This window comes from Muscardinus avellanarius (assembly GCF_963383645.1).
Source record: "Muscardinus avellanarius genome assembly, chromosome: 1".
NCBI classification, from domain to species: domain Eukaryota; kingdom Metazoa; phylum Chordata; class Mammalia; order Rodentia; family Gliridae; genus Muscardinus; species Muscardinus avellanarius.
The window spans coordinates 223402934-223423879 of NC_137786.1; the positions used below are offsets into that span (position 1 = coordinate 223402934).

At 40.7% G+C, this 20946-nt stretch overlaps 1 protein-coding gene across 1 annotated transcript in view; it reads left to right on the forward strand.

Annotated features, from left to right (window-relative positions):
* Positions 1-725: 725 nt before the first annotated feature.
* The window catches only part of LOC308260095 (fatty acid desaturase 2-like protein FADS2B), a gene marked incomplete at both ends in the record, with an annotated part of 48990 nt that continues 28769 nt past the window's right edge, over positions 726-20946 (forward strand). Inside the window, 3 exon segments of the mRNA XM_080691425.1 lie at positions 726-971; positions 12199-12225; positions 12227-12568. Coding sequence (XP_080547551.1) covers positions 726-971; positions 12199-12225; positions 12227-12568 — 615 coding nt within the window.

The following is a 20946-nucleotide window of genomic DNA, read 5'->3' on the forward strand; positions in this document are numbered from 1 at the left end:
TACATAAAATCTGAGGAAAAGTGACAGAAAGCTGTCCAGTGGTTCCTGAGAAAAAAGGCGAGGAAGAAGCCTGAGAAAGTAGATTTCCTGAACTCCATAGTAATAATTTTTTAAATGCCTTTATACTTTCTTAATACAACCTCTTCTGGGTTCCTCAGAAGCTCTCCTCTCTCTTTATTTTAAATTTTATATGAAAAGGGAAAAAGAAAAATTCCATTCTATAAATTTGACCTGATTTTATGGACTGATCTTGTATTATTATAAATCCCATGATATTTACCATTTACCACCAACCTAAGTGAACACATTCTAAATTGTCTTAAATCAGATTAAGTCTGGCCTCAAAGCCCAAATGTTACAAATCAGGAGATCCTCATGCTCCCCTTTGACATTGTTTCAGAGCTTCACGGTGCCAGGACAGTGAAGTGATGGAAGATACTCCAACTTCATTTGGTGGTGGTCACCCTTATTACCGTGGCTTATTTTACTCCAAAAACCTATTCTTAAAAGTTGACATTCAGAAGATGGCGACTGAGAAAAGCAGCGTTTACACGTCATGCTAACACTCGATCTCTACTGCCATAAAATCAGCACTTTACTTAGCCAGAAAACACTATCAGTGGAGAAATAAAAACTATAAATATGAGGGACAGAGAAAAAGAAGACTAGAAGTAAAACCAGAGAGCAGAAAAGAAACATGCCCGCTTTGCGGCGGCAGGTGCCACATGGGTGCCATTTGTCTCAGCACTAGGCCCCAGAAAGGAAAAGGTAAACAAGGAGCTGAAACAAACAGCTGCGGATTAGTTGATTGTAATTCAGCAGTTCTTTCAGCACATAGACCTTCTAAATCTTCCACCTGCCAAGCTCATTACACCATCCAGAGATTCAGAGCAGAGCTCAAAACCAGAAAAGAAGTACACCAGGCTCATGGCCAATGGCGTGTAAGCACCGCCATATTACCAGCAGCTGAGGTGAGTTCACCACGTGCGTGAGAGCTCCAGACCAGGGTGCAACAAAAATGTAGGGTGAAATTGCAGCCCCTACAGGAGAAATCGCAGCTCTGTACCCCCCCAGAGACTAGCACAGCTTTGATAAACTCCCTTTGAGATCTCAGTCTGAGATCCTTTATTTCAACGAAGGAAAGGAGTAGTGGTGGCAGAGATACCACACACTAGTCAAAGCTCCCCATGGGAAAATGCCCAGCCTGGTGCCCCCAGGGTCTTGCGCAGCCTCTACTACTCCCTGGGTCGGAGACTTTGCGATACAACTCAGTAAAGGAGTTTATCCAGGTAACCATAAGTGAAGTCATGGTAACCTGGAGAAGAACCCAGAGAAGGCACAAACTTCTGAAATCATGGAAAGAAGGAACAACAATGGAGCAATGGGCTCCCACAACCCCACAATATCAGAACATGATAACAAAGAAATGCAGAGATCTCCAGAAGATCAAATCAGGAATGTAACTGTAGAAATAATACAGGTCTTTTGAAAAGAATTTAGAGAGAGTCTGAAGGAAATAAAGGATGCAATCATTGAAGTAAAGGCCTCAATTCAAACTATAAACAATCAATCAGACCACATGGAGAATAGAATCTCACTCTAGAAGATGATTACTCCAAAAAAAACATAGTTTATAACTTAGAAAAAAAATATGACAGCAGGAATTGGACATTGAAGAAACAGGGGCCTATTTTAAGAGAACTAACCTAAGAATAATTGGAATAGAGGAGGGAAAAGAAGGTGAAATAAAAGGGATCAATAATCTCTTCAAAGAAGTAATAGCAAAAAATTTTCCAAACATAGAGCAAAAGGTCAATACCCAAGTTCAGGAAACTTATAGAACTCTCTTTAGACAAGATCAGAGAAAAGGTTCCCCACGCCACATAGTAGTCAAAATGACCAATATAGAAGCCAAGGAGAGAATCTTAAAGACAACAAAACAAAAGGCCAAGTGACATTCAGAGGCAAACCAATTAGAATCACTCCACACTTTCCAAACCAAGTTATGAAAGCCAGAAAGGCATGGAGTAACATATTCCAAACTGAAAGAAAAAAACTTTCAGCCAAAAATTTCCTACCCAGCAAAACTCTTTCAAAATATATGGGGAAATAAGAAGCTTTCATGACAAAGAGAAACTGAAGGAATTTATGTCTTCAAAACAAGTGCTAGAGAAAATACTCAAAGAGTTAACTACAAAGAAGAAATAGGTAATACATGCCAGAACCAGAGAAACAAGAATTTCCATCCAGCAGACAACTAAGCAAAGAATAAATAGTATTTCAAACAGAAATAAAATGTTAACATGTTAGCAATTAAAAATCATCTCTCACACCGGGCATGGTGGCACACGCTTGTAAGTCCCGCACTTGGGAGGCAGAGACAGGAGAATCGCACAGGTTTGAAGCCACTCCCCTGGCTTAAGAGATCCTGTTTCCAAATTAAAAAGTTTAAAAATAGGTCTGGGAGTATAGCCTGGTGGTAGAAGGGCTTCCAGGAACCCCAGTACCACCAAAAAAAAAAAAAAAAAAACATCTCTCAATAATCACACTGAATGTAAATGGCCTCAACTCCCCAATAAAAAGACATAAAGTGGCAAAATGGATTAAAATCAAGAATCCATCTATCTGCTGCTTGCAAGAAACACACCTTACAAGTAAAGATAGTAACAAACTCAAGGTAATTGGTTGAAGTAAGGTAATCCATGCTAACGGAACTCAAAGGCAAGTAGGAGTAGCAACTATGATATCAGATAAGTTAGACTTAAAGCCCAAAATTTAGAAGAGACAAAGAAGGTCATTTTTTACTGGTAAAAGGAAAAATCCAGCAAGAGAAAATATCATTATTCAACATCTATTCCCCAAACATAGGTGCAGCTACTTTCATAAAACAAACTCTATGTGACATTAAGTCACACATAAATCCCAATACAATAATACTGGGAGACTTCAACATCCCTCTCACACCATTAGACCGATCTTCCAGAAAAAAGGTCAGTAAAGATGCCTCAGACCTAAAGAACACCATTGATCAAATGGACCTGTTGGACACATACAGAATATTTCACCCAACTACAGTGGAGTTTACATTTATCTCAGCTGCTCAAGGAACCTTCTCCAAACTAGATCACATCCTGGGCCACAAAATGAGCACTAGCAAATTAAAAAAATGTTACATACTTCCCCTGTGTCTTTCAGACCATCATCTATCTTTAATCCCCAGTAGTGCACATGTGCACACACACACACACACACACACACACACACACACAGAATGTTTATTCTGCTATCTATAAGTCTTACCTATATGTCTTATAAAGTGTAAATTGTTTGATATAATAATTATAAGTTGCATAACATGAGCCAGGTGATGTGGTGCAAGCCTGTACCCCAGCTACATGGGAGGCTTGGGGAAGAAGATCCCATTTCAAGGCCAGTCTGGGCCACTTAGCAAGATCCTGTCTCAAAATAAAATATAAAAATGTCTTGCACACAGCCAGGCATGGTGGCACACACTTGTAATCTCTGCACTTGGGAGGAGGAGAGAGGAGGATCGCGCAGCTTCAAAGCCAGCCGTGCTGGCTTAAGAGACCCTGTTTCCAAATAAAAAAGTATAAAATAGGTCTGGGAGTGTAGCTTGCAAGTAAAAGGGTTTCCAGGAACCCCAGTACTACCAAAAAAAAAAGGGTCTTTCCCTGGGATTCAACCCCCAGTAACACATATACTAAAAAAATGCATAGAATGTATCTTAACCAAGATGAAATAAGGTCAAAATGTTCTAATAGTCAAAACAGTATGCATATAGATAGATAAATTAGATAGATGATAGATAGCTAAATGATAGATGATAGATAGATAGATAGATAGATAGTTAGATGATAGCTAGCTAGCTTACCCTGGCCAGTACAATGGTCCCTTCTACACTGTGAAGGGACAAACATACACAGACCTGTGCATCTGAGCTCAAGGGAAGTAACAACAGGATCTTGAGAAACACGATGCCCATTTTCCATTTACCTGAAAAGACACAGGGAAGAGAGACACTATTATTCTGTGAAAGTTTCATAGAAAGAATAAAGAAAAAAAAAGAATGAGAAAGAAAATAGTAAGATGGTGAAAAGGAGAAAACAGAAGAAGTGAAAAAGGAGGGAGTGGAAAGATGAGAAGAATCGAGACATCTATGTGAGGATGGCATCTGCTTCAGTAAGTCATGTTCTGGCCACATCTGTACTCAGCCATGACCCTGTGCCTCCTTGGTGGGTAGGGAGGAACGGTGTGTGAGTACCCCTGACCATGGCCTCTGTATCCTGGAGGACAAATGACATGACCCAAAACTCATCAGACCAGAGACCAAAGGCCTTATGAAATCATGGGGTAACCTGTAGCACCTCCCCAAATTAAAGTGAGCAGGAAGTAAAATTTCCAAATGGTGTTCAGGTAAAATTGTGTTAACCTGTCACTTGAAGCTACCAGAAGTGGGAACCCCTAGGGCATGTGATTATTTTTCTGAAGTATGAGAGCCCCAAGAAAAAAATTAAGAAACTACCTGCCTGCCCAGCTGCAGAAAGCTATAGAAGATGAGCCTTCTGATTCTATTCTGGACAGATTTTAGGGCTTCCAGCTCTTGAAAGGGATAATTTTAGGTAGTTAAGAGTTGAGTAAGTGGGTCAAATTGGGAGAAACTTGAAGCAAGGGAAACAAAGGAGCAGAAACAACAGTACAGACTCGCTAAGGTGTGAGAGAAAAGGACAACATCCTACTCCAAGTAGAATATGCTTGAGGAAAGAGGTGTCCAGAAAAAATATAAAGTTGCCACACTAAAGACTCCACACCTTTTTAACTCTGGAAATTGGCCTGTTCTAGATATTTTTTCTCAGGAATGTAAACCCCTCCTCCCTCCCGCTTGCTTGCTTGCTTTATTCGTTTATTTTCTTTCTTTTTCTTTTTACCATGGTCCTATTTACACTGTAGCTTCACTTTCCCCAAATAAACCTCTCATATTCTCCCATTCAAGCTTTCCACATGAATCTTTTCCACATGGAGGAAGCAAAGACCAAGGAGAAATTATTACTTGGTGACAATGGCCACTAATTTTAAGCTATCAGGCCCCTGGATTGAACGTCTCATTAACACTAATTTCTCCCTTCAGAGAAAGGAGGCTAACACTTCTCCTACCCCTCCATGGTGAGAATTTAGTAAAATGAAACAAGAAAACATGAGGTATTCGTGGAAAATGCTTGACAAACATCTGTTCTCTTTCTCACTACACAAAGTACACCAGGAAGGCCAGCTGAAGATCACCATCAAATCTGAAATTAAGTCTCAAGATTGTGATCATCCATTTGTGCTTTTATTCAATATTGAACAAGTATTTGGTGAGGACCTAACCCCCATCCAAACTCTACAGATAGTGATAAGCAAAAAGGCAAAAATCTCTGCCTCCCATATGTAAGAACTTAGCCTCCTTTCTTCCAGTCCTACTCATCTCTCCTTTGACTGGTTACGCACATGCTTAGGTGTCCATGGAGATAGGCCTCCATTTCTCCTTTCTCCTCATAAGGTCAGGTAGCAGCTGAGACCACAGCACCAAAGAGGAGGGCCATAGTAAACTCTGTGAGAAAGCCAAGCTGTTCTATCCCATTTGGATACTGCCACCCCACCCCACCCCAGCAGCTCCAGGCCAGGCCAATGGCAGGCTGAAAGGGGACCAGCCAAAGCAGTCCTTCCTGAATATCTGCCTCAGAACAATGATGCTCTCTTCATCCAAGGAACCGGCAGCTAATTGCAGTGTTTTTGTTTTGTTCACATGATAAAGCAGTGCTTAAGAACAAATTGCCCTGGGGGAAAATGGGTGTGCAGTTTGCACGGTGGCTCAAACACACAGAGCTAGGTAGGGTGTGCCCCAAGTTAAATGAACCTATTTGGAAAGCAGACTTGCCAGTTATAATGGCAGCTACATTCATACACACACACACACACACACACACACACACGTATGTCAGACCTCAGGGAGCTCCAAGCACTTTATAGACAGACAGGTAGGTGGATAGTGAGTAAACCAAAGAGATGAATCTTCTTATTCTCAGGCCAATTTTCTACATGGTTCCATGGCTAAGAAGAATAGTTAGATATTTTTTCTGTATGTAACATAGTACATCCAGTTGCAATAGTTCCCATGGAGAACCTGGAATATCTTGCACTCATTATAAAACCACAATTATCATAATAACAGGTTCTGCATGAAAACCACACTTCCACTCCCATTATCTCTTTTAAGTCTCAGAATAACCCTTTAGAGAGAGGCAGGATGGCTAACATACACACTTTAACAGAAAAGGAAACTGAGGTTCAGACAGTTTAGTGACACATGAAGGAAAATGCATGGCTTTTAAGAAGGAAGCAGTCTGAGAAAGGCATGAGCGATTCAGCTGGTGCGAAGACCTGAACCTTTAACCCTCAAAGATCTTTCTCTACTAGTGACAACACTGAACCGTCAGCACCTAAAAGTGGCATACACGTTCATCTGAGCCTATCCCAAACCTATGTATAAATGATTTTCATTTTTACCTAAAAAAGCAGTGCTCTGTTTTGAGGGCATTAATATGAGATTATGCATTAGTTTTACTTTTTTAAGTATACCTTTACTGGGGCATTGCAGTTACACATTTCAGAACACTATTAACATACACAGCATCTGGCACTTTTCCATCTGGATCCCATACAGCTTCCTACCCCTCCATGAACACATTAGTAACGTTAATATTGAGAACTTCATAAACATGTAGCAGGATTTGAACTATTTCCTTCATTGTCTCTCCCTTCCCCTGCTTTAGTCTCTTCCATTTTTTTTTTTTTTTAATTGCAGAACTGGGAATGGAACCCAGGGCATTCTACCTCTGAGCGACACCTATCTTTTATTCTTTATCTTGAAACAGGGTCTCAGTGAGTTGCAAAGGACCTCACTAAGTAGCTGAGACTGTTCTTGAACCCCGATCCTCCTATCTTTGCCTCCCAAATGCTGGGATTACAAGTGTGCACCACCATGCCCAGCATCCCTTCTGCTTTTCAACTGGTATTTCTCCTCCTTTATCTGAAGTCCTTTTCATCTTCCAATTTCTCTCTAGCTTTCTCATATGAGAAAAAATTGGGGGTTGGTTTATGACATTGCAAAGATTGAGAATGGTCACTTGTTGACTTAAAAGAGTATAAGGAACCTAGAGAAGAGAAACCCTAAGTCGCACAGTTAAGGTTCAGAAAACCAGGTCCTAGTCAGTTAGAGAAGAATCAGCCTGCTTCGATTGTGCCTCACCTTGTTCTCTGGTGCATGCTTGCCCATTTCCTGCCCATTTGATTGTCTATCTTCTTGCTTTCTTTAGGAAAACACAATTATTGTGAAGAGCAATACCTGACAATACCAACTCTTCAACAAATGTTTGCTGTCAACAAACACCATGCTAAGAGATAACAGTGTGGGAGAAGTTGTGGAGAAAGGAGAACCCTCACACATCGCTGGTGGGAGTGTAAATTGCAACAGCCCTCATGAAAAACAGTATGGGGATTCCTCAAAAAATTACATCTAGAGGTACTATATGAGCCGGCTACAGCACTACTGGGTATATATCTAAAAGAAATGAAATAAGAATATCAAGGAGACATCTGCTCTTCCATGTTCATTGAGTACTGTTCACGGCCAGCCCAGAAGTGGAATTAACCAAGGTACCCTTTAACAGGTTAATGGATAAAAAATTGGGGGTGTGTGTGTGTGTGTGTGTGTGTGTGTGTGTGTGATGGAATATTATTCAGTCATAAAAATAGTAAACTCCTGTCATTTGTGACTACATTGATGAAACCACAGGACATTATGTTAAGTCAAATAAGTCTGGCACCAAAAGGCAAATATTACATGTTCTCCTTATATGTGGATGTTTAAAAAATGTTAATCTTATTGAAGCAAATAGCAGAATAATGGGAGAGTAGGAGGAAGGGGGCCCGCAGAGAGGATGGTTAATGGGTACAAGAGTTAAGTAAGAAGAATAGCTTCTAATATTCTATTGCACAGTAGGAGAACAATTAAGTGTATATTTCAAAATAGCTAATAGAAAGGATTTTGAATGCTCCCACCATAAAGTATCCGAGGTGATGAATATACCAATTACCCTCACTGATCATTATATATGGTATATATGTTTTGAAATATCATACTGTATCCCATGAAGATGTACAATTACTATGTCAATTAAAAATAACTTTTTGGAAGAACAATACCAGTAGCTAACATTTACAGAAAACTTCCAAATGTTATTTTAAGCACTGTGCATGAGCAACCATGTTTAGTTGTCACAAAGGAAACTATAAGTTAACATATTTAATCATCACAAAGGAAAAATATATGAGACATTAGTATTACTAGCTTTCTTGTGTTTTTAAAATGGGGAAACTGAGGTATCGGAGGTGCATAAGAGAAGTGCCTGTCCAAGCTCATGGCACTGGCACTCAATTTTGAACCCTAGACATCTAGTTCTCTACAAATAAATTGAATGTACAGTGAGTTGGGGAGAGCTTCTTTATTGATATTGCTTGTTTTCATTGGCTTTCCATTGAGAGAAAGTTTCACTCTTCTCTCATCTCAGGTTACCCAACATTACAACCAGAAAATAGTAAGTTATTGATAAATTTTCAATAAATTATGTAAAATGGTCCTAGATGTCAAAAAACTTCCATAATGCCTCTGACCAGTTCTGGGCTGATGTGCCAATATTCTGAGCGTTGAACTGGTCTGGCCCAGATATATTGCCTGTAATCTACTAAATAATTGCCTCAGTAAAGTCATAGTAATCTCTACTTTCTTTTCCTGCTGAGTGATGAATCCAGAAAGACCCGACTGTTTTGGAAGGTGGGGAAAGACCTGGAGGCCCAATGTCAGCCCAAGGAAGCCACTCATACAGTCTCAAAGAATGGATTGTAAATAAATGACAGAATGACTCTCCTTCCACTGGTAAATATGCCAGGTCTTCCAAAAACATTGGGAGATCATCGTCTCAGAATCTTTTCTTTAAAAGAAACTTTAGAGTAAACACGTCTGTTTGCAATCATACCTATCTTTAGCACTATGTCTGAGATGAGGCATTTACTTTACTTAATTGTTCCCATGGAAGAGGTGGAATATTGTGATGAAGGAAACAAAAAGGGACCATCTATCTCCCTCTGTGCATCTGAGAAAGGTCTCTTCAGGTTCTGGAAAGATGTGGACACAGTCTACATATACCCACACTCTGACAGACTTGCATCCATTCTGAAAAGAAACATTTATGGGGATCCAGGCATATTATTCTATTATTCTCACTTGATTTTAGACTGTCTATCTGCCTGTCTCTCTCTCTCTCTCTCTCTCTCTCTCTCTCTCTCTCTCTCTCTCTCTCTCTCTCTCTCTCTCTCTCTCTCTGCCTCCCAATGCCAGGCCCTGCGCTTCTCTTTGTAACTGGCCTGGCATGGATGGAACCCCTGAAATCTCCAGAACTGTGAGAAAATAAATATCCTTCCTCTAGGTTGTGTGGTCAGTTGTTTCAGATGCCATCAGTGAGAATGTTGACTGAACCACATACTGAGGACTTCTGCTAGGAAAACGCCTTTACTGATGCCTTCTGAGTATCCAGAAACCTTGCACATGAAGAGAGAGAGAGACAGTGTTATCCTAGCCATACTTGGAAATGAGGAAGATGAAGGTCTTTATCTAACCTACCACACACACACACACACACACACACACACCTGTCACACAAGTGTGTCTGCATGAAATGAGAGGGCAAAAGGACATTATCTTAATCTTACAGAAATTTCCAGACAACTGTCCTAACCAAGCCCCTTGACCTAGCCACACCAAAGTTCCAAACACAAGGTTGCCCTCAAACCTCCCTGATACTAAAATTCTGGAGTTATCCTGAATCTGTGCACATGATTCACAAACACTGGACATAGGCATGTTATATTTATGAAACTCCAATTCAGAAATTAGAAAAAATACTTAGAGTCCCCGCAAGCATCATGGCGCTTGTTTTAATTCCACGCAATCTTAATATTTGTGGGGTTTTTTACAGGTGGGAAACAGAAGCTCAAAGAAGTAATTGGCCAGATGTTCTACAGCTGAAAATTAGTTTGAGCTAAAGGATGAACCCAGATCCATGTAGTTTCAAAAATTTATGCTTTATCTTTTGTTGCTTCTGTAATTCCTTAAAAACTTAATTACAGAAATAACATATGCTAATTTGTAGAAAACTTGGAAAGTACAGCAAAAAAAAAAGTTTTTAAAGAACATTATCATGCATAACACCATAATCAATGAGAGATAATGTCAACATTTTGGCACATTTTCTTCCAATTATATCCCTTCAGTAAATTCAATTTATTGACTAACTTGTCCTTTGTAATACTGCAAGCATGAGTCTATGCCATTAAAAATCCTGTAAATACTTCTTTTCCAATATCTATTAATATTCAATATATACATAACTAAGGCAGCCTTCTTCCTTCTTGCTGAACATTCAGGTGACTTGTGATTTTTCTGATTTTTTAAACAATGCTGTGCAAGCTACTGTAGCCGACATCTATCATCTCAGTACTTGAAAAGCTGAGATAAGAGGATCGCAAGGTTCCAGTCTAGACTCAGAAATAGCAAGATTCTCAGCAGCCTCTTGCAACCCTGTTTCAAAAATAAAAAATAAGAAGGGATGGGAGTGTAGCTCAGAGGTGGAATGCTCCAATACCACAATAATAATAATAATAATAATAATAATAATAATAATAATGCCGGAACAAATTCCTTTGTACATAAATCTTGGATTGAATTACTGAGGACAAAGTTCAGATAGATCCCTAAATATAAAAATATGCCTTTGATATTTTTCCATGTAGCCTCTTTTTCTAAAATTAAGGCCCTTTCCCACCACCACTCCCACTTCCAGTCTGGACTCTCTTCTTCTTTGTGTCTGAACCACCATGTTAAATTAGTATTATAAATGTCTGGACCCTCAGTATAGGAGAAAGGATGGAAAGAGCTAGAATACGGACAATTAAGGAAATCAGATTTACGTACCAGTTGTCTTCTCACCCACGCAGTGACAATGGCTTGTTACCTGGTGATCCTGATGTGGTACCTGAGAGTTCCAGCCCAAAAATGTTTTCTCACCTGGAAAGTGGGGCACCAGAAGTACCTCCCTTCAAAGATTTATATAAGGATTAAAAGAGATGAAACAGGTGACAAGGGCTTTGCCAGCCATCATGTGTTCTCGCAGATGTCAGTTGCTATTGCCTTGACATATGGTGTCAGATTTAGACAATTTTCAAAGGAAAAAGGCTAAAAAAATTGATTACCTTGATTTGGGTTTTTAGTGGGTGAGTTTTTTTCTTATTGTTGCTGCTGCTACTGTTTTGCTTTTGTTTGTTGTTATAAAATAAAGCTTTCTTTTAGCCAGGCGTAGTAGCACATGCTTGGAATCCCAGTACTTGGGAGACTGAGAAAGGAGGATCTCAGGTAAGCAGCCAGCCTCAGCTACTTAGTGAGGCCCTCTGCAACTTAGTGAGACCCTGTTTCAAAATAAAGGATAAAAAGAGGGAGGGGGGAGGGGTAGCTCAGAGGCAGAATGCCCCTGGGTTCAATCCCCAGTACTGGTATTTTTAAAAAGTTTTCTTTTAAATAAAAAAAACTTTTAAATATTTAAAAGCCTTTGGTTAAAATGATGGCTATCAAAGAACATTGCCCAAGTGCGCCATGCTCTGTGACATCCTGGAGATTTGGAAAGCTTTTGCTCACATGTTGATTTAACTAATGTGCCTGAAGGTCCACACTCACAGACACTGCAGAGAGCAGGCAAACCCAACCCAGCCCAGAGGTGCAGGAGAAGCATGGCCGGAGCTTAGCCCGCCTCTCTGGGGGCGGGACTCATTAGTGGGACTGACTGCCATTGGCCTGGGGTTTCTTGCTCAGGGACCTTTTAAGGATGGAGGAGGATGCTCAGAGCCAGAGTGCAGGGAGAAAAGTGAAGAGAGAAAGACAGTCGAACCCCCATAGAGTAGAAAAGATTCGTGCCAGACAAGAGTAAGAACAGGCTGGAAAGGGACTACCAGATTAGTGGAGAGCATCTGAACAAATTCCGCATCGTGGAATGAAAGGGAGGAAGAGCGGTCTTCTTATGGTCCAATTAAAAGATTAGAACTTTTAGGAGCCAACCTAGATAACCCCAGGGGTCCAAGAACCATGAAGTTTGAAGAAAAGCTTCAGACCAATGGGAACTTTGCAGGAAAGAGTCAGCCGTGCCTGGATGAGATGCGCCCGGCAAACGGGAAACCGACAGCAAATGGGAAAGCTGAGGTCTATGGAAAGCCAGAGACAAATGGCAAGAGAGATGTGCCCAGGAAAAGTCTCGACACGTACACCTGGCAGGAGATCCAGAGGCATAATCAAGAGACCGACCAGTGGCTGGTAATCAACCGCAAAGTGTACAATGTTACTGACTGGGCACACAGGCATCCAGGTGGATCCCGGGTCCTCAATCACTATTCCGGGGAAGATGCTACGGTAAGGAACGCCCTCCATGCCTCTCTCTCCTCTCTCTTCCTCTCCCAACTCCTGGGTGACTGAGATCTTGGCTCTCTTCCCAAAAACACTCAAGTACGTGTTCAGACTCCACGATCACTCATCTCCTACCAAACCAATTTTTCTGGATTCCTATCTAGCAAGATTTTAGAAACAAATTAAGCTTTGAGGTCTGGCTATTATCTTCACCCAGCTTGGGATGAACTCACATGTTGCTAGTGGAGACTGACTGCTTTTGCGCGGGCCGGGTTTGGTTCTGTTCTTGGTGTGTTTGTTGTTGTTGTTTTTGTTTGCTTTGTTTTGAAATGGAGTCTCCTAAGAAGTTACAAATAGGAAATGTCTAAGACTGATATCTGGAGTATCTAAAAGAAAGAAAGCAATTCATCCAGTGGACCTGGAGATGTCCTTAATAATGGAAAAAATAGAATAATTACCTAGGCGCGCGCACGTGTGTGTGTGTGTGTGTGTGTGTGTGTGTGTGTGTGTTCCTGGGGATGGAACCCAGGGGCCTTCTACCTCTGGGCTATACTCCCAGACCTATTTTATAGTTTATTTGGAAACAAGGTCTCACTAAGTTGCTGAGAGCCTCACTAAGTAGCTTAGGCTGGCTTCGAACCTGCATGATCCTCCTGTCTCAGCCTCCCAAGTACTGGGATTACAAACATATACCATTACACCCATCTTACCTAGAATTTTAAAGTTTGCACGTTTCTTCTGCATCCCGTAGCCCATTCAGCATGATAAATGTGATGCAACCTACTTTTATGGAATCATTGAACTGTACCGACTCACTTTATACCTCCCCATAAGGAAAGTGAATATCATTCCTGTAGTACAGATGAGAAAGTTAATGTTCAAAGAAGTAAAAATGTGCCACACAGCCAGCAACTGATAGTGCCAATTTTGGGGATGAGGTTCGTCTGACCAGAAAACTCTATGTATTCAGTTCCTTTAAAAACAGATTTTTCTCTTTAGTATTTGATATGATAGTAGCAAATTTGGCGATGAGGTTGGTTTGACCAGGAAACTCTATATATTTGGTTCCCTTAAAAACAGGTTTTTCTCTTTCATATTTGATAAGTATTGATCTTCCACAATCCTAAGTGAATTTAGGAACCCCTTTTAAAATATTATAAGAATGTTTATTTTTTCTCAATTGAAAATTTTATTTTCCACAAGACTAGGAAACATAGATATAGAGGGACTAAACAACTAATTTAAGGCCAGAAAATTAATATAGGGGAGAAATTTAAACCTGGGCTTTTTATTTTATTGCATCTGTTGACTTCACAAATTAGCATATAAATTCTCCAACAAATTAGCATGTAAATTCAAAGCACAGAATTGGAGACATCATTTTGCTAAGTGCCAGCTTGCAAATGGTACATGCTAATAAGGAATTAGCATATACCTGGCAAATTTGTAAATAAAAAATAAAATAAAATATTTTATTTTTGATGCCATAAATATATTTTCCTGAATTTTCAGGTTTTTTCTTTCTTTTTTTTTTTTTTTTCAGTACTAGGGCTGAAACCCAGGGGCATTCTACCTCTGAGCTACACCCTAACCCTATTTTTTTTCTGTATTTTTAAGCCAGGTCTCACTAGGTTGCAAAGGGCCTCACTAAGTAACTGAGGATGTCCTTGAACCAAGAATCCTCCAGTCTCAGCCTCCCAAATGCTGGGATTACAAGTATGTGCCACCACACCTAGCTCTAGTTGGGTTTTTTTTTCCTTATTTCTTTTTTTTATTTTATTTTATTTTTTTTTTATCTTTTGGTGGTACTGGGGTTCCTGGAAGCCCTTCTACCTCCGGGCTACACTCCCAGACCTATTTTTACATTTTTATTTGGAAACAGGGTCTCCTAAGCCAGGGCACGCGGCTGGCTTCGAACCTGCACGATCCTCCTGTCTCTGCCTCCCAAGCGCGGGGATTACAAGCGTGCGCCACCACGCCCGGCTTTTTTCCTTATTTCTAATCGCACTTCTCTGTCTAGATTTTGTTATCCTGCCATCTATAGTCACTTAATGTCTTTCTAGACATACCCTGCCCCATTCCCACTGCTTCAGTCAGATCTGATATTTTTTAAACAAAGATCAGCCTTTCCTTGATCATTAGCTTAGATCATGTGATAGTAGTATTATGCATGTCGGGATGATACTATGTAGAAATCTAGAGAGCAGAGGATGGAGGAAGCAAGGCGGAGAACATTTGCCTGAAAATAACAGGAGCAAGATTAACAAATAAAAAAGCATTTAAAATAGCAATGCATCTCCATCTAGCATCCCCACAACTCAGGGAAATCATGAACCAGGCTTTTCTAACATTAGTCACAGAATTCAGAGGGTATGTTGGCAAGGACATGGGCCTTCAACCATGTTGAAACTAAGAGAATTTCACTGTTTGAAGCAACCAATGATCAATTTGTAATTTACTAATGATTTTTATTCCATAGAAGTCAGGAAGTGGTTATGCTCCTACATCTGACTCTAGCCAATGAGAAAGAATACATTGTTGTCATAGAAACCATCAAAACTTTAGGGATGGATTCCCATGGCATTTTATTTTTATTTTTATTTTTATTTTTTGGTGCTACTGGGGTTCCTGGAAGCCCTTCTACCTCCGGGCTACACTCCCAGACCTATTTTATATTTCATTTGGAAACAGGGTCTCTTAAACCAGCAAAGCTGGCTCCGAACCAGCACAATCCTCCTGTCTCTGCCTCCCAAGCACGGGGATTACAAGCGTGCACCACCACGCCCGGCTCCCCGTGGCATTTTAGGATGTACATATGTTAAGGGAGAAAAACACATGCATGCTCATCCATGTATCTTAGACTTTAGGAAATTAAATCTGAAAAATGTTCAGAGAAAAGATTCTGCAAGGGAAGATTGCTCAAGACTCATAGGAGGACACCAACAGATTCCTGACAATTACACTACTCCTGGCTATTCAGAGGACCAGGACCCTAACCGTTGGAATTCAGTAACCTTCCCAGTTACTGGTATTATTTTTAATACTACCAATATCTATATCCTTAGAAATGTGATTATTACTTTTCATTCTCCACCATCCGCTTAGAAACCCTGATTAGGTATGGTGCCATTCGATTGGGAGCAGAAGGGTAGATGGAGAAGCTTCATTCCTTCTAGTGAAGGAGAGCAGAGCATTAAGCCAAGAGACCTGAGGCTGAATGATGCTCTATAAACTAAGGGGCATTCGCAGTGCCCTGGCTGGCAGGGAGGTATATGCTATGTGTGCCGGTCCTCAGTTACAGCTGCACCTCCTCAGGTGGGCACCTTCCCCTTGTGTACACAGGGACTCTTCTCTGGGTCTCATGGCCAGTGGATAGCAGTGCCTGAGCGGCCCATCCCATTGGACTCATGAGTCCGCTCATTGGTGCAGTCATTTGTTCTAAAGTCCTTTTAGGGTCCAGCCTACTTCTGGAAAATACAGGTTTTGAAATAATAAAACTGGACTGCATACATGTTCTACAGTTACTACGAAGGTCCTAAGGATGTGGCTTAAGCCCCTGGGGTCTTGGTTTCTTTATCTAAAAAGTGGGGACAGTAATACCTTCATCTTAGTTTTGTTTGTAAAAGTCGGTTCTGCTTATGGTACTCAGCATAGATCCAATACTCGATAAATGGCGGTTCTTTTATTTTATTATTGCTTCATTCTCCTCAGATGGATCCTAATGTTCTCCGGAGAATGTCATTAAGGAAAATACATAAAGCAAAATGGGCACGTAAGCTTCTATTATTGCACAAATTAGTTAACATTTTTTCAGGCTACATGATTTTAAATTAATGTCATGATTCTTGAGTTTGGACCCAGGTATTATCACTTGTTTGAGCTCCTGAAAGAGCCTTCAAGTCCAACAAAAAGAACTGATCATAAAGATTATGTCTGGCATGGTGGTACATAACTGTAATACTCGTACCTGGAAGGCTGAGACAGGAGGATCACATGTTCAAGGCCAGCCTAAGAAACCTAGTGAGTGCCTTAGAAACTTAATGAGACCCTTTTTCAAAATAAAAAATAACTTGCATCTGAAGGTGATGCTTGGAGATAGAACACCCCCGGGTGCGGTCTCTAGTACCCCCAAAATACAATATAATTAAAATATAATGACTTATTTTTGTTGCTGTTGCTATTGTTATTGTTGTTACTGGCAATTGAACCCAGGGGCATTCTATCTCTGAGCTATACACCCCCATTTCTTTTTATTTTTTAATTTTGAATCAAGGTCTTGCTAAGTTGCCGAGGGTTTCTCAAAGTTGCTGATGCTGTCCTGGAATTTCAATCTTCTTTTCTCAGCCTTTCATGTACTGGGATTTATAGGCATGTACCATGATACCTGGCATGATGAGCTACTTTTCAATCAGTAAAATGAAGCTTACAACACATTTTGATGACGGGACACACACAATACAATAGTTAGCGATATTTTTTATAGAAGACAACAGTATGTTTTAAGTTCCATGAAAAAGTAAATGTGACCTTGTAATGGACACACGGGCACAGTATGTTTAGAACAAAGAAAGAAAGTTTGGTGCTGTGTGTACTGGGCAGCAGACTCTACATCCCTGGACTCCGCACTTGCAGGGACATCAAGAAACTCAGGTTCTCTCTTATGAGAGTCAAAGACGAATATTTCAAGGAAGGAATGACAAAGGCTTAGAGGAAGCATGACAGAGTCTGTTTCAATAATCTGGAGGACTCCTGGGTAGGAAAAGGTAGAGCTGTATGAAAATCTAAAAGAAAGAATTCCAGGTGCTTTGAGATGAGCTGAGCAGAGGCAAGTCTGGGGCAGTGGAAAGAAGAGATGCGTGCAAGGTGGAGTACAGACATGATTCATATTGTGAGTAGGTGCTCAAACAGCACAGGCAGCCCAGGCTAGCCACTTCCTTTACTTAGCACAGTACTGACCAAAATTACGCACTCAATTAAAGTCATTTACTCTCATGGCGTGATGATAATAAGAGGGGAAGATGAAGGCACAGGAAAAGAAACAGAAAGGGGAAGACAAAGACAACTTACATCTTTCCTGCACTGATACTATTTTGTTGAAGATTCTTTTGAGCACTTATCTAAGGGGTTTGCACAGTACTGTACAGCTGCTTCTCCTCCCACAACAATGAGCCAGCATCCCTCACCACCGCAATAAAATTGGCCTCCTTTCCAAGATGTTGCTTGAAGGGAAAGTAGTATGTGCATCTTTTCTGAGTTGTCAACATTTTACAAATGGTTCGTTTCTCATTTGAATTATGGTTCTAGTGGTAAAACAGATGGGGAGAAGAGAGAGGAAGGAGGCCAAGTTCTAGCAGGTGAAAATGAGCCTTGAGAAGAGACTGCATCTCCAAAAGCTCAGCCTGGCTGTGAAGTGAAGGATGAAATTAAAAAGAGCCAGCCAAGATGAAGGAAGACCAGGGTGGCATCCAGAAAGCATGTCGAAGGCCCAAACAAAGCACTGGCAAAGGGACTGGAGACGAGGGGATGGGTGGGAAGGACATTTAGGAGACCTAACTCATAATATCTGATGAGTAACTGGATAAGTAAGCCTGATGAAAGAGTCTAAATTGATTTATGGCTATTTGGCTTGGCAACTTGGTGGCGATATTCATTATGAAATAAGAGTGCCAAGGAATATGCATAGTTTTAAAAGGGAGGGAGGGAGAAGAGAGAGAGAGAGAGAGAGAGAGAGAGAGAGAGAGAGAGAGAGAGAGAGAGAGAGAGAGAGAGAGAGAGAGAGGAGAGAGAGAGCGCACACAGGTGCGAGCAAGCTTGCACACTGGCTCTTAGCTGACAGTATCATAGAAAACTATCTCAGTATAAGGGAAAGCTTTCAAATAATAGGAGCTCTCAAACAATGGATTGGGTTGCATCAGGAAAGTACTGGTGAAAGGGAATCTGTTGACCTTGTAGAGCATCCTTCACACCAAACTAGCTCCCCCACAGGACAACTGACCAGATCAGCCTGTTCATAGGTCTCCCTTCATCTGAAATCTAAAAAGTCTTAGCCTAGCCATTGCTTTGAAGCACATGAGATCTGAGAAAGAAACAGGAGAGGAATTACCCAAAGGTGTGGCTTTTCATCTGAGGCTAGGCATTGAATATTCTCATGATCTGTACTGAGGTGAGTAAATCAAGGTCTACAATATCATATTCTTGTTTTGTGACATGCAGCCTCCACTGGGCATTTCTTTAAACTTATGTTTGGTCATTTCTTTTTTTCTGACTTTTTTTTTGGGGGGGTGGGTACTTGGGGTTGAACCCAGGGGTATTCTACCTTTGAGCTACACTCCCAGCCCTATTTTTATTCTTTATTTTGAAACAAGGTCTCACTAAGTTGCAGAGGGCCTCACTAAGTAGCTGAGGCTTGCTGTGAATCTCCAATCCTCCTGTCTCAGCCTCCCAGGTACTGGGATTACAAGTGTGTGCCATCATGCCCAGCTTTGCTCTTTTTTTTTTTTTTTTGTACTAGGGATTGAACACAAGTGTTCTTTCTACCTGTGAGCTATACCCCCAGCCCTTTTTATGCTTTATTTTGAAACAGGGTCTCTCACTAAGTTGCTGAGGCTCTTGCTAAATTGCTACAGTTGGCCTCAAACCTGCAGTCCTCCTATCTCAGCCTCTTAGGTAACCGGGATTGTAGGCATGTACCACCATGCTCAACACGTCTGTTTCTTAGTTATGTTCTTCTGGAAGATTTTAACCCCTATCAGATGAACTAAGTAATAACAATATGCAATAATTTATTGACATCTCCTTCCAAAAACCTAAGTTATTAGTCAATAGGCCAGAACCTGGATGGATTTTAAAATAGCTGACCAAATGAATGAAGGAATTAGTGAGTACATGGGAAAGACTAGGTAAAGTTGTGTATATTTAGGGAAAAGACTAAGGCTTAGAGAAACTAAACAATCTGTGCAATTAGGAGCCAGCTCCTCCTTTGTTCCTCTCTACTGGGCATTTGTGTGAAAGACACACTTTTTGGGTGGATACAGCTTCATAAGCACAGGTTTGGCTGAATTCCATGCCACAGTTGCCCTCTTGGCTGGGTGCCGGTCAGCAGGGCACAACCTGTCTATGGAACTGATGTTGTAAAAACAGGATTTCATTTCCTGCCTTCTGACTATGCATGCTTTTCTCCTCTACTAGGGACCATACTGCTTTTATGGTAAAGCACACTCTCTGTATCCCCCACTAAAGAGCAGCAAGGAAATTAACGGTATTCCTAAGGTATTTGTGAAAGCAAAGATAATAATCTTGTCTTTCCCGCGTTGATACTATTTTGGAACTAATCACTTTTGAGATGAACTATAATGTAAATTGATGAATTGGATAAGGATGGAAAAGAGTCAAAAGGCTAATCAATGAAAATGGGAGATGCAAAGGTGTCAGAAAATAGATTCTCAGATAAGAAAGAGACCTGTATCCTCTGAGCATGACACGCTGAGCATCCCAATTTCAAATTATGAAATTGCTTTCTCTATTCATTCACCCTCTCCCTTACTCATCAGGCATGGATTCATCACATGTCATATCCCAGGAGCAGTAATAAGTATTAGGCATATATTGATCAATGATAGTGCATAGTTTTAATCTTAAAAGAAACTCACAAATCACTAAAGAGGAGGCAAGAACATAATTTATTCACAACATAATTCAAAAAGTTCTAGAAACAATGAAAGCATTATACATGCCTAGGGTAAATAACTTTCCTGAATGAGCCTGGGGAGAGCCTGGGGAGAGATTAATATGAGTCTTAAAGAGTAAAGAGGAGCTTTTATGTAGAGAAAATGAAAGAAGTCAAGGCAAAGGGAATGGTCTGTGCACAGCTACAGAGCCACAGAGAGGCATGGAGTGTTTATTGAATGGGAGGTTCTAGTGGGGAAGAGGGTCCATGGCAGGTATATAGGAAGGAAATTATGGGGAGCCAGGTAGGAGCCAGAGTCAAAGGGTTTTATGTCACTAAATCCCAGCATGGAAAAACCCCATGACACTCTTCCCAGCAAACACAAACTGATTTTAACATCATCTCAAAACAACCCAGCATTGCTACTTTCAGAAAAGGAACTCTACGTGTCAGTGCTGGAATGAATGGCTATTGCCTCATTGTTTCAGAGTCTCGTAGCCCTGAGTTCAAATTTGTGAGCCTTGAGCTCTTCAATTGGTTGTGGCATTCGGGAGCAAGATGTTTCTTCTTTCTGAGACCTGGTGTCTTTCTCTGCACAAAAGAAGCAATAGAAAGTCACAGAAGTAAGGTTATGGCTATAAGTTGGCCCACAGAGGACCTTGTACGTAGGACACACTCCAAATACTGGCACTATCCCCTTCTCCCTTCATTTCACCCC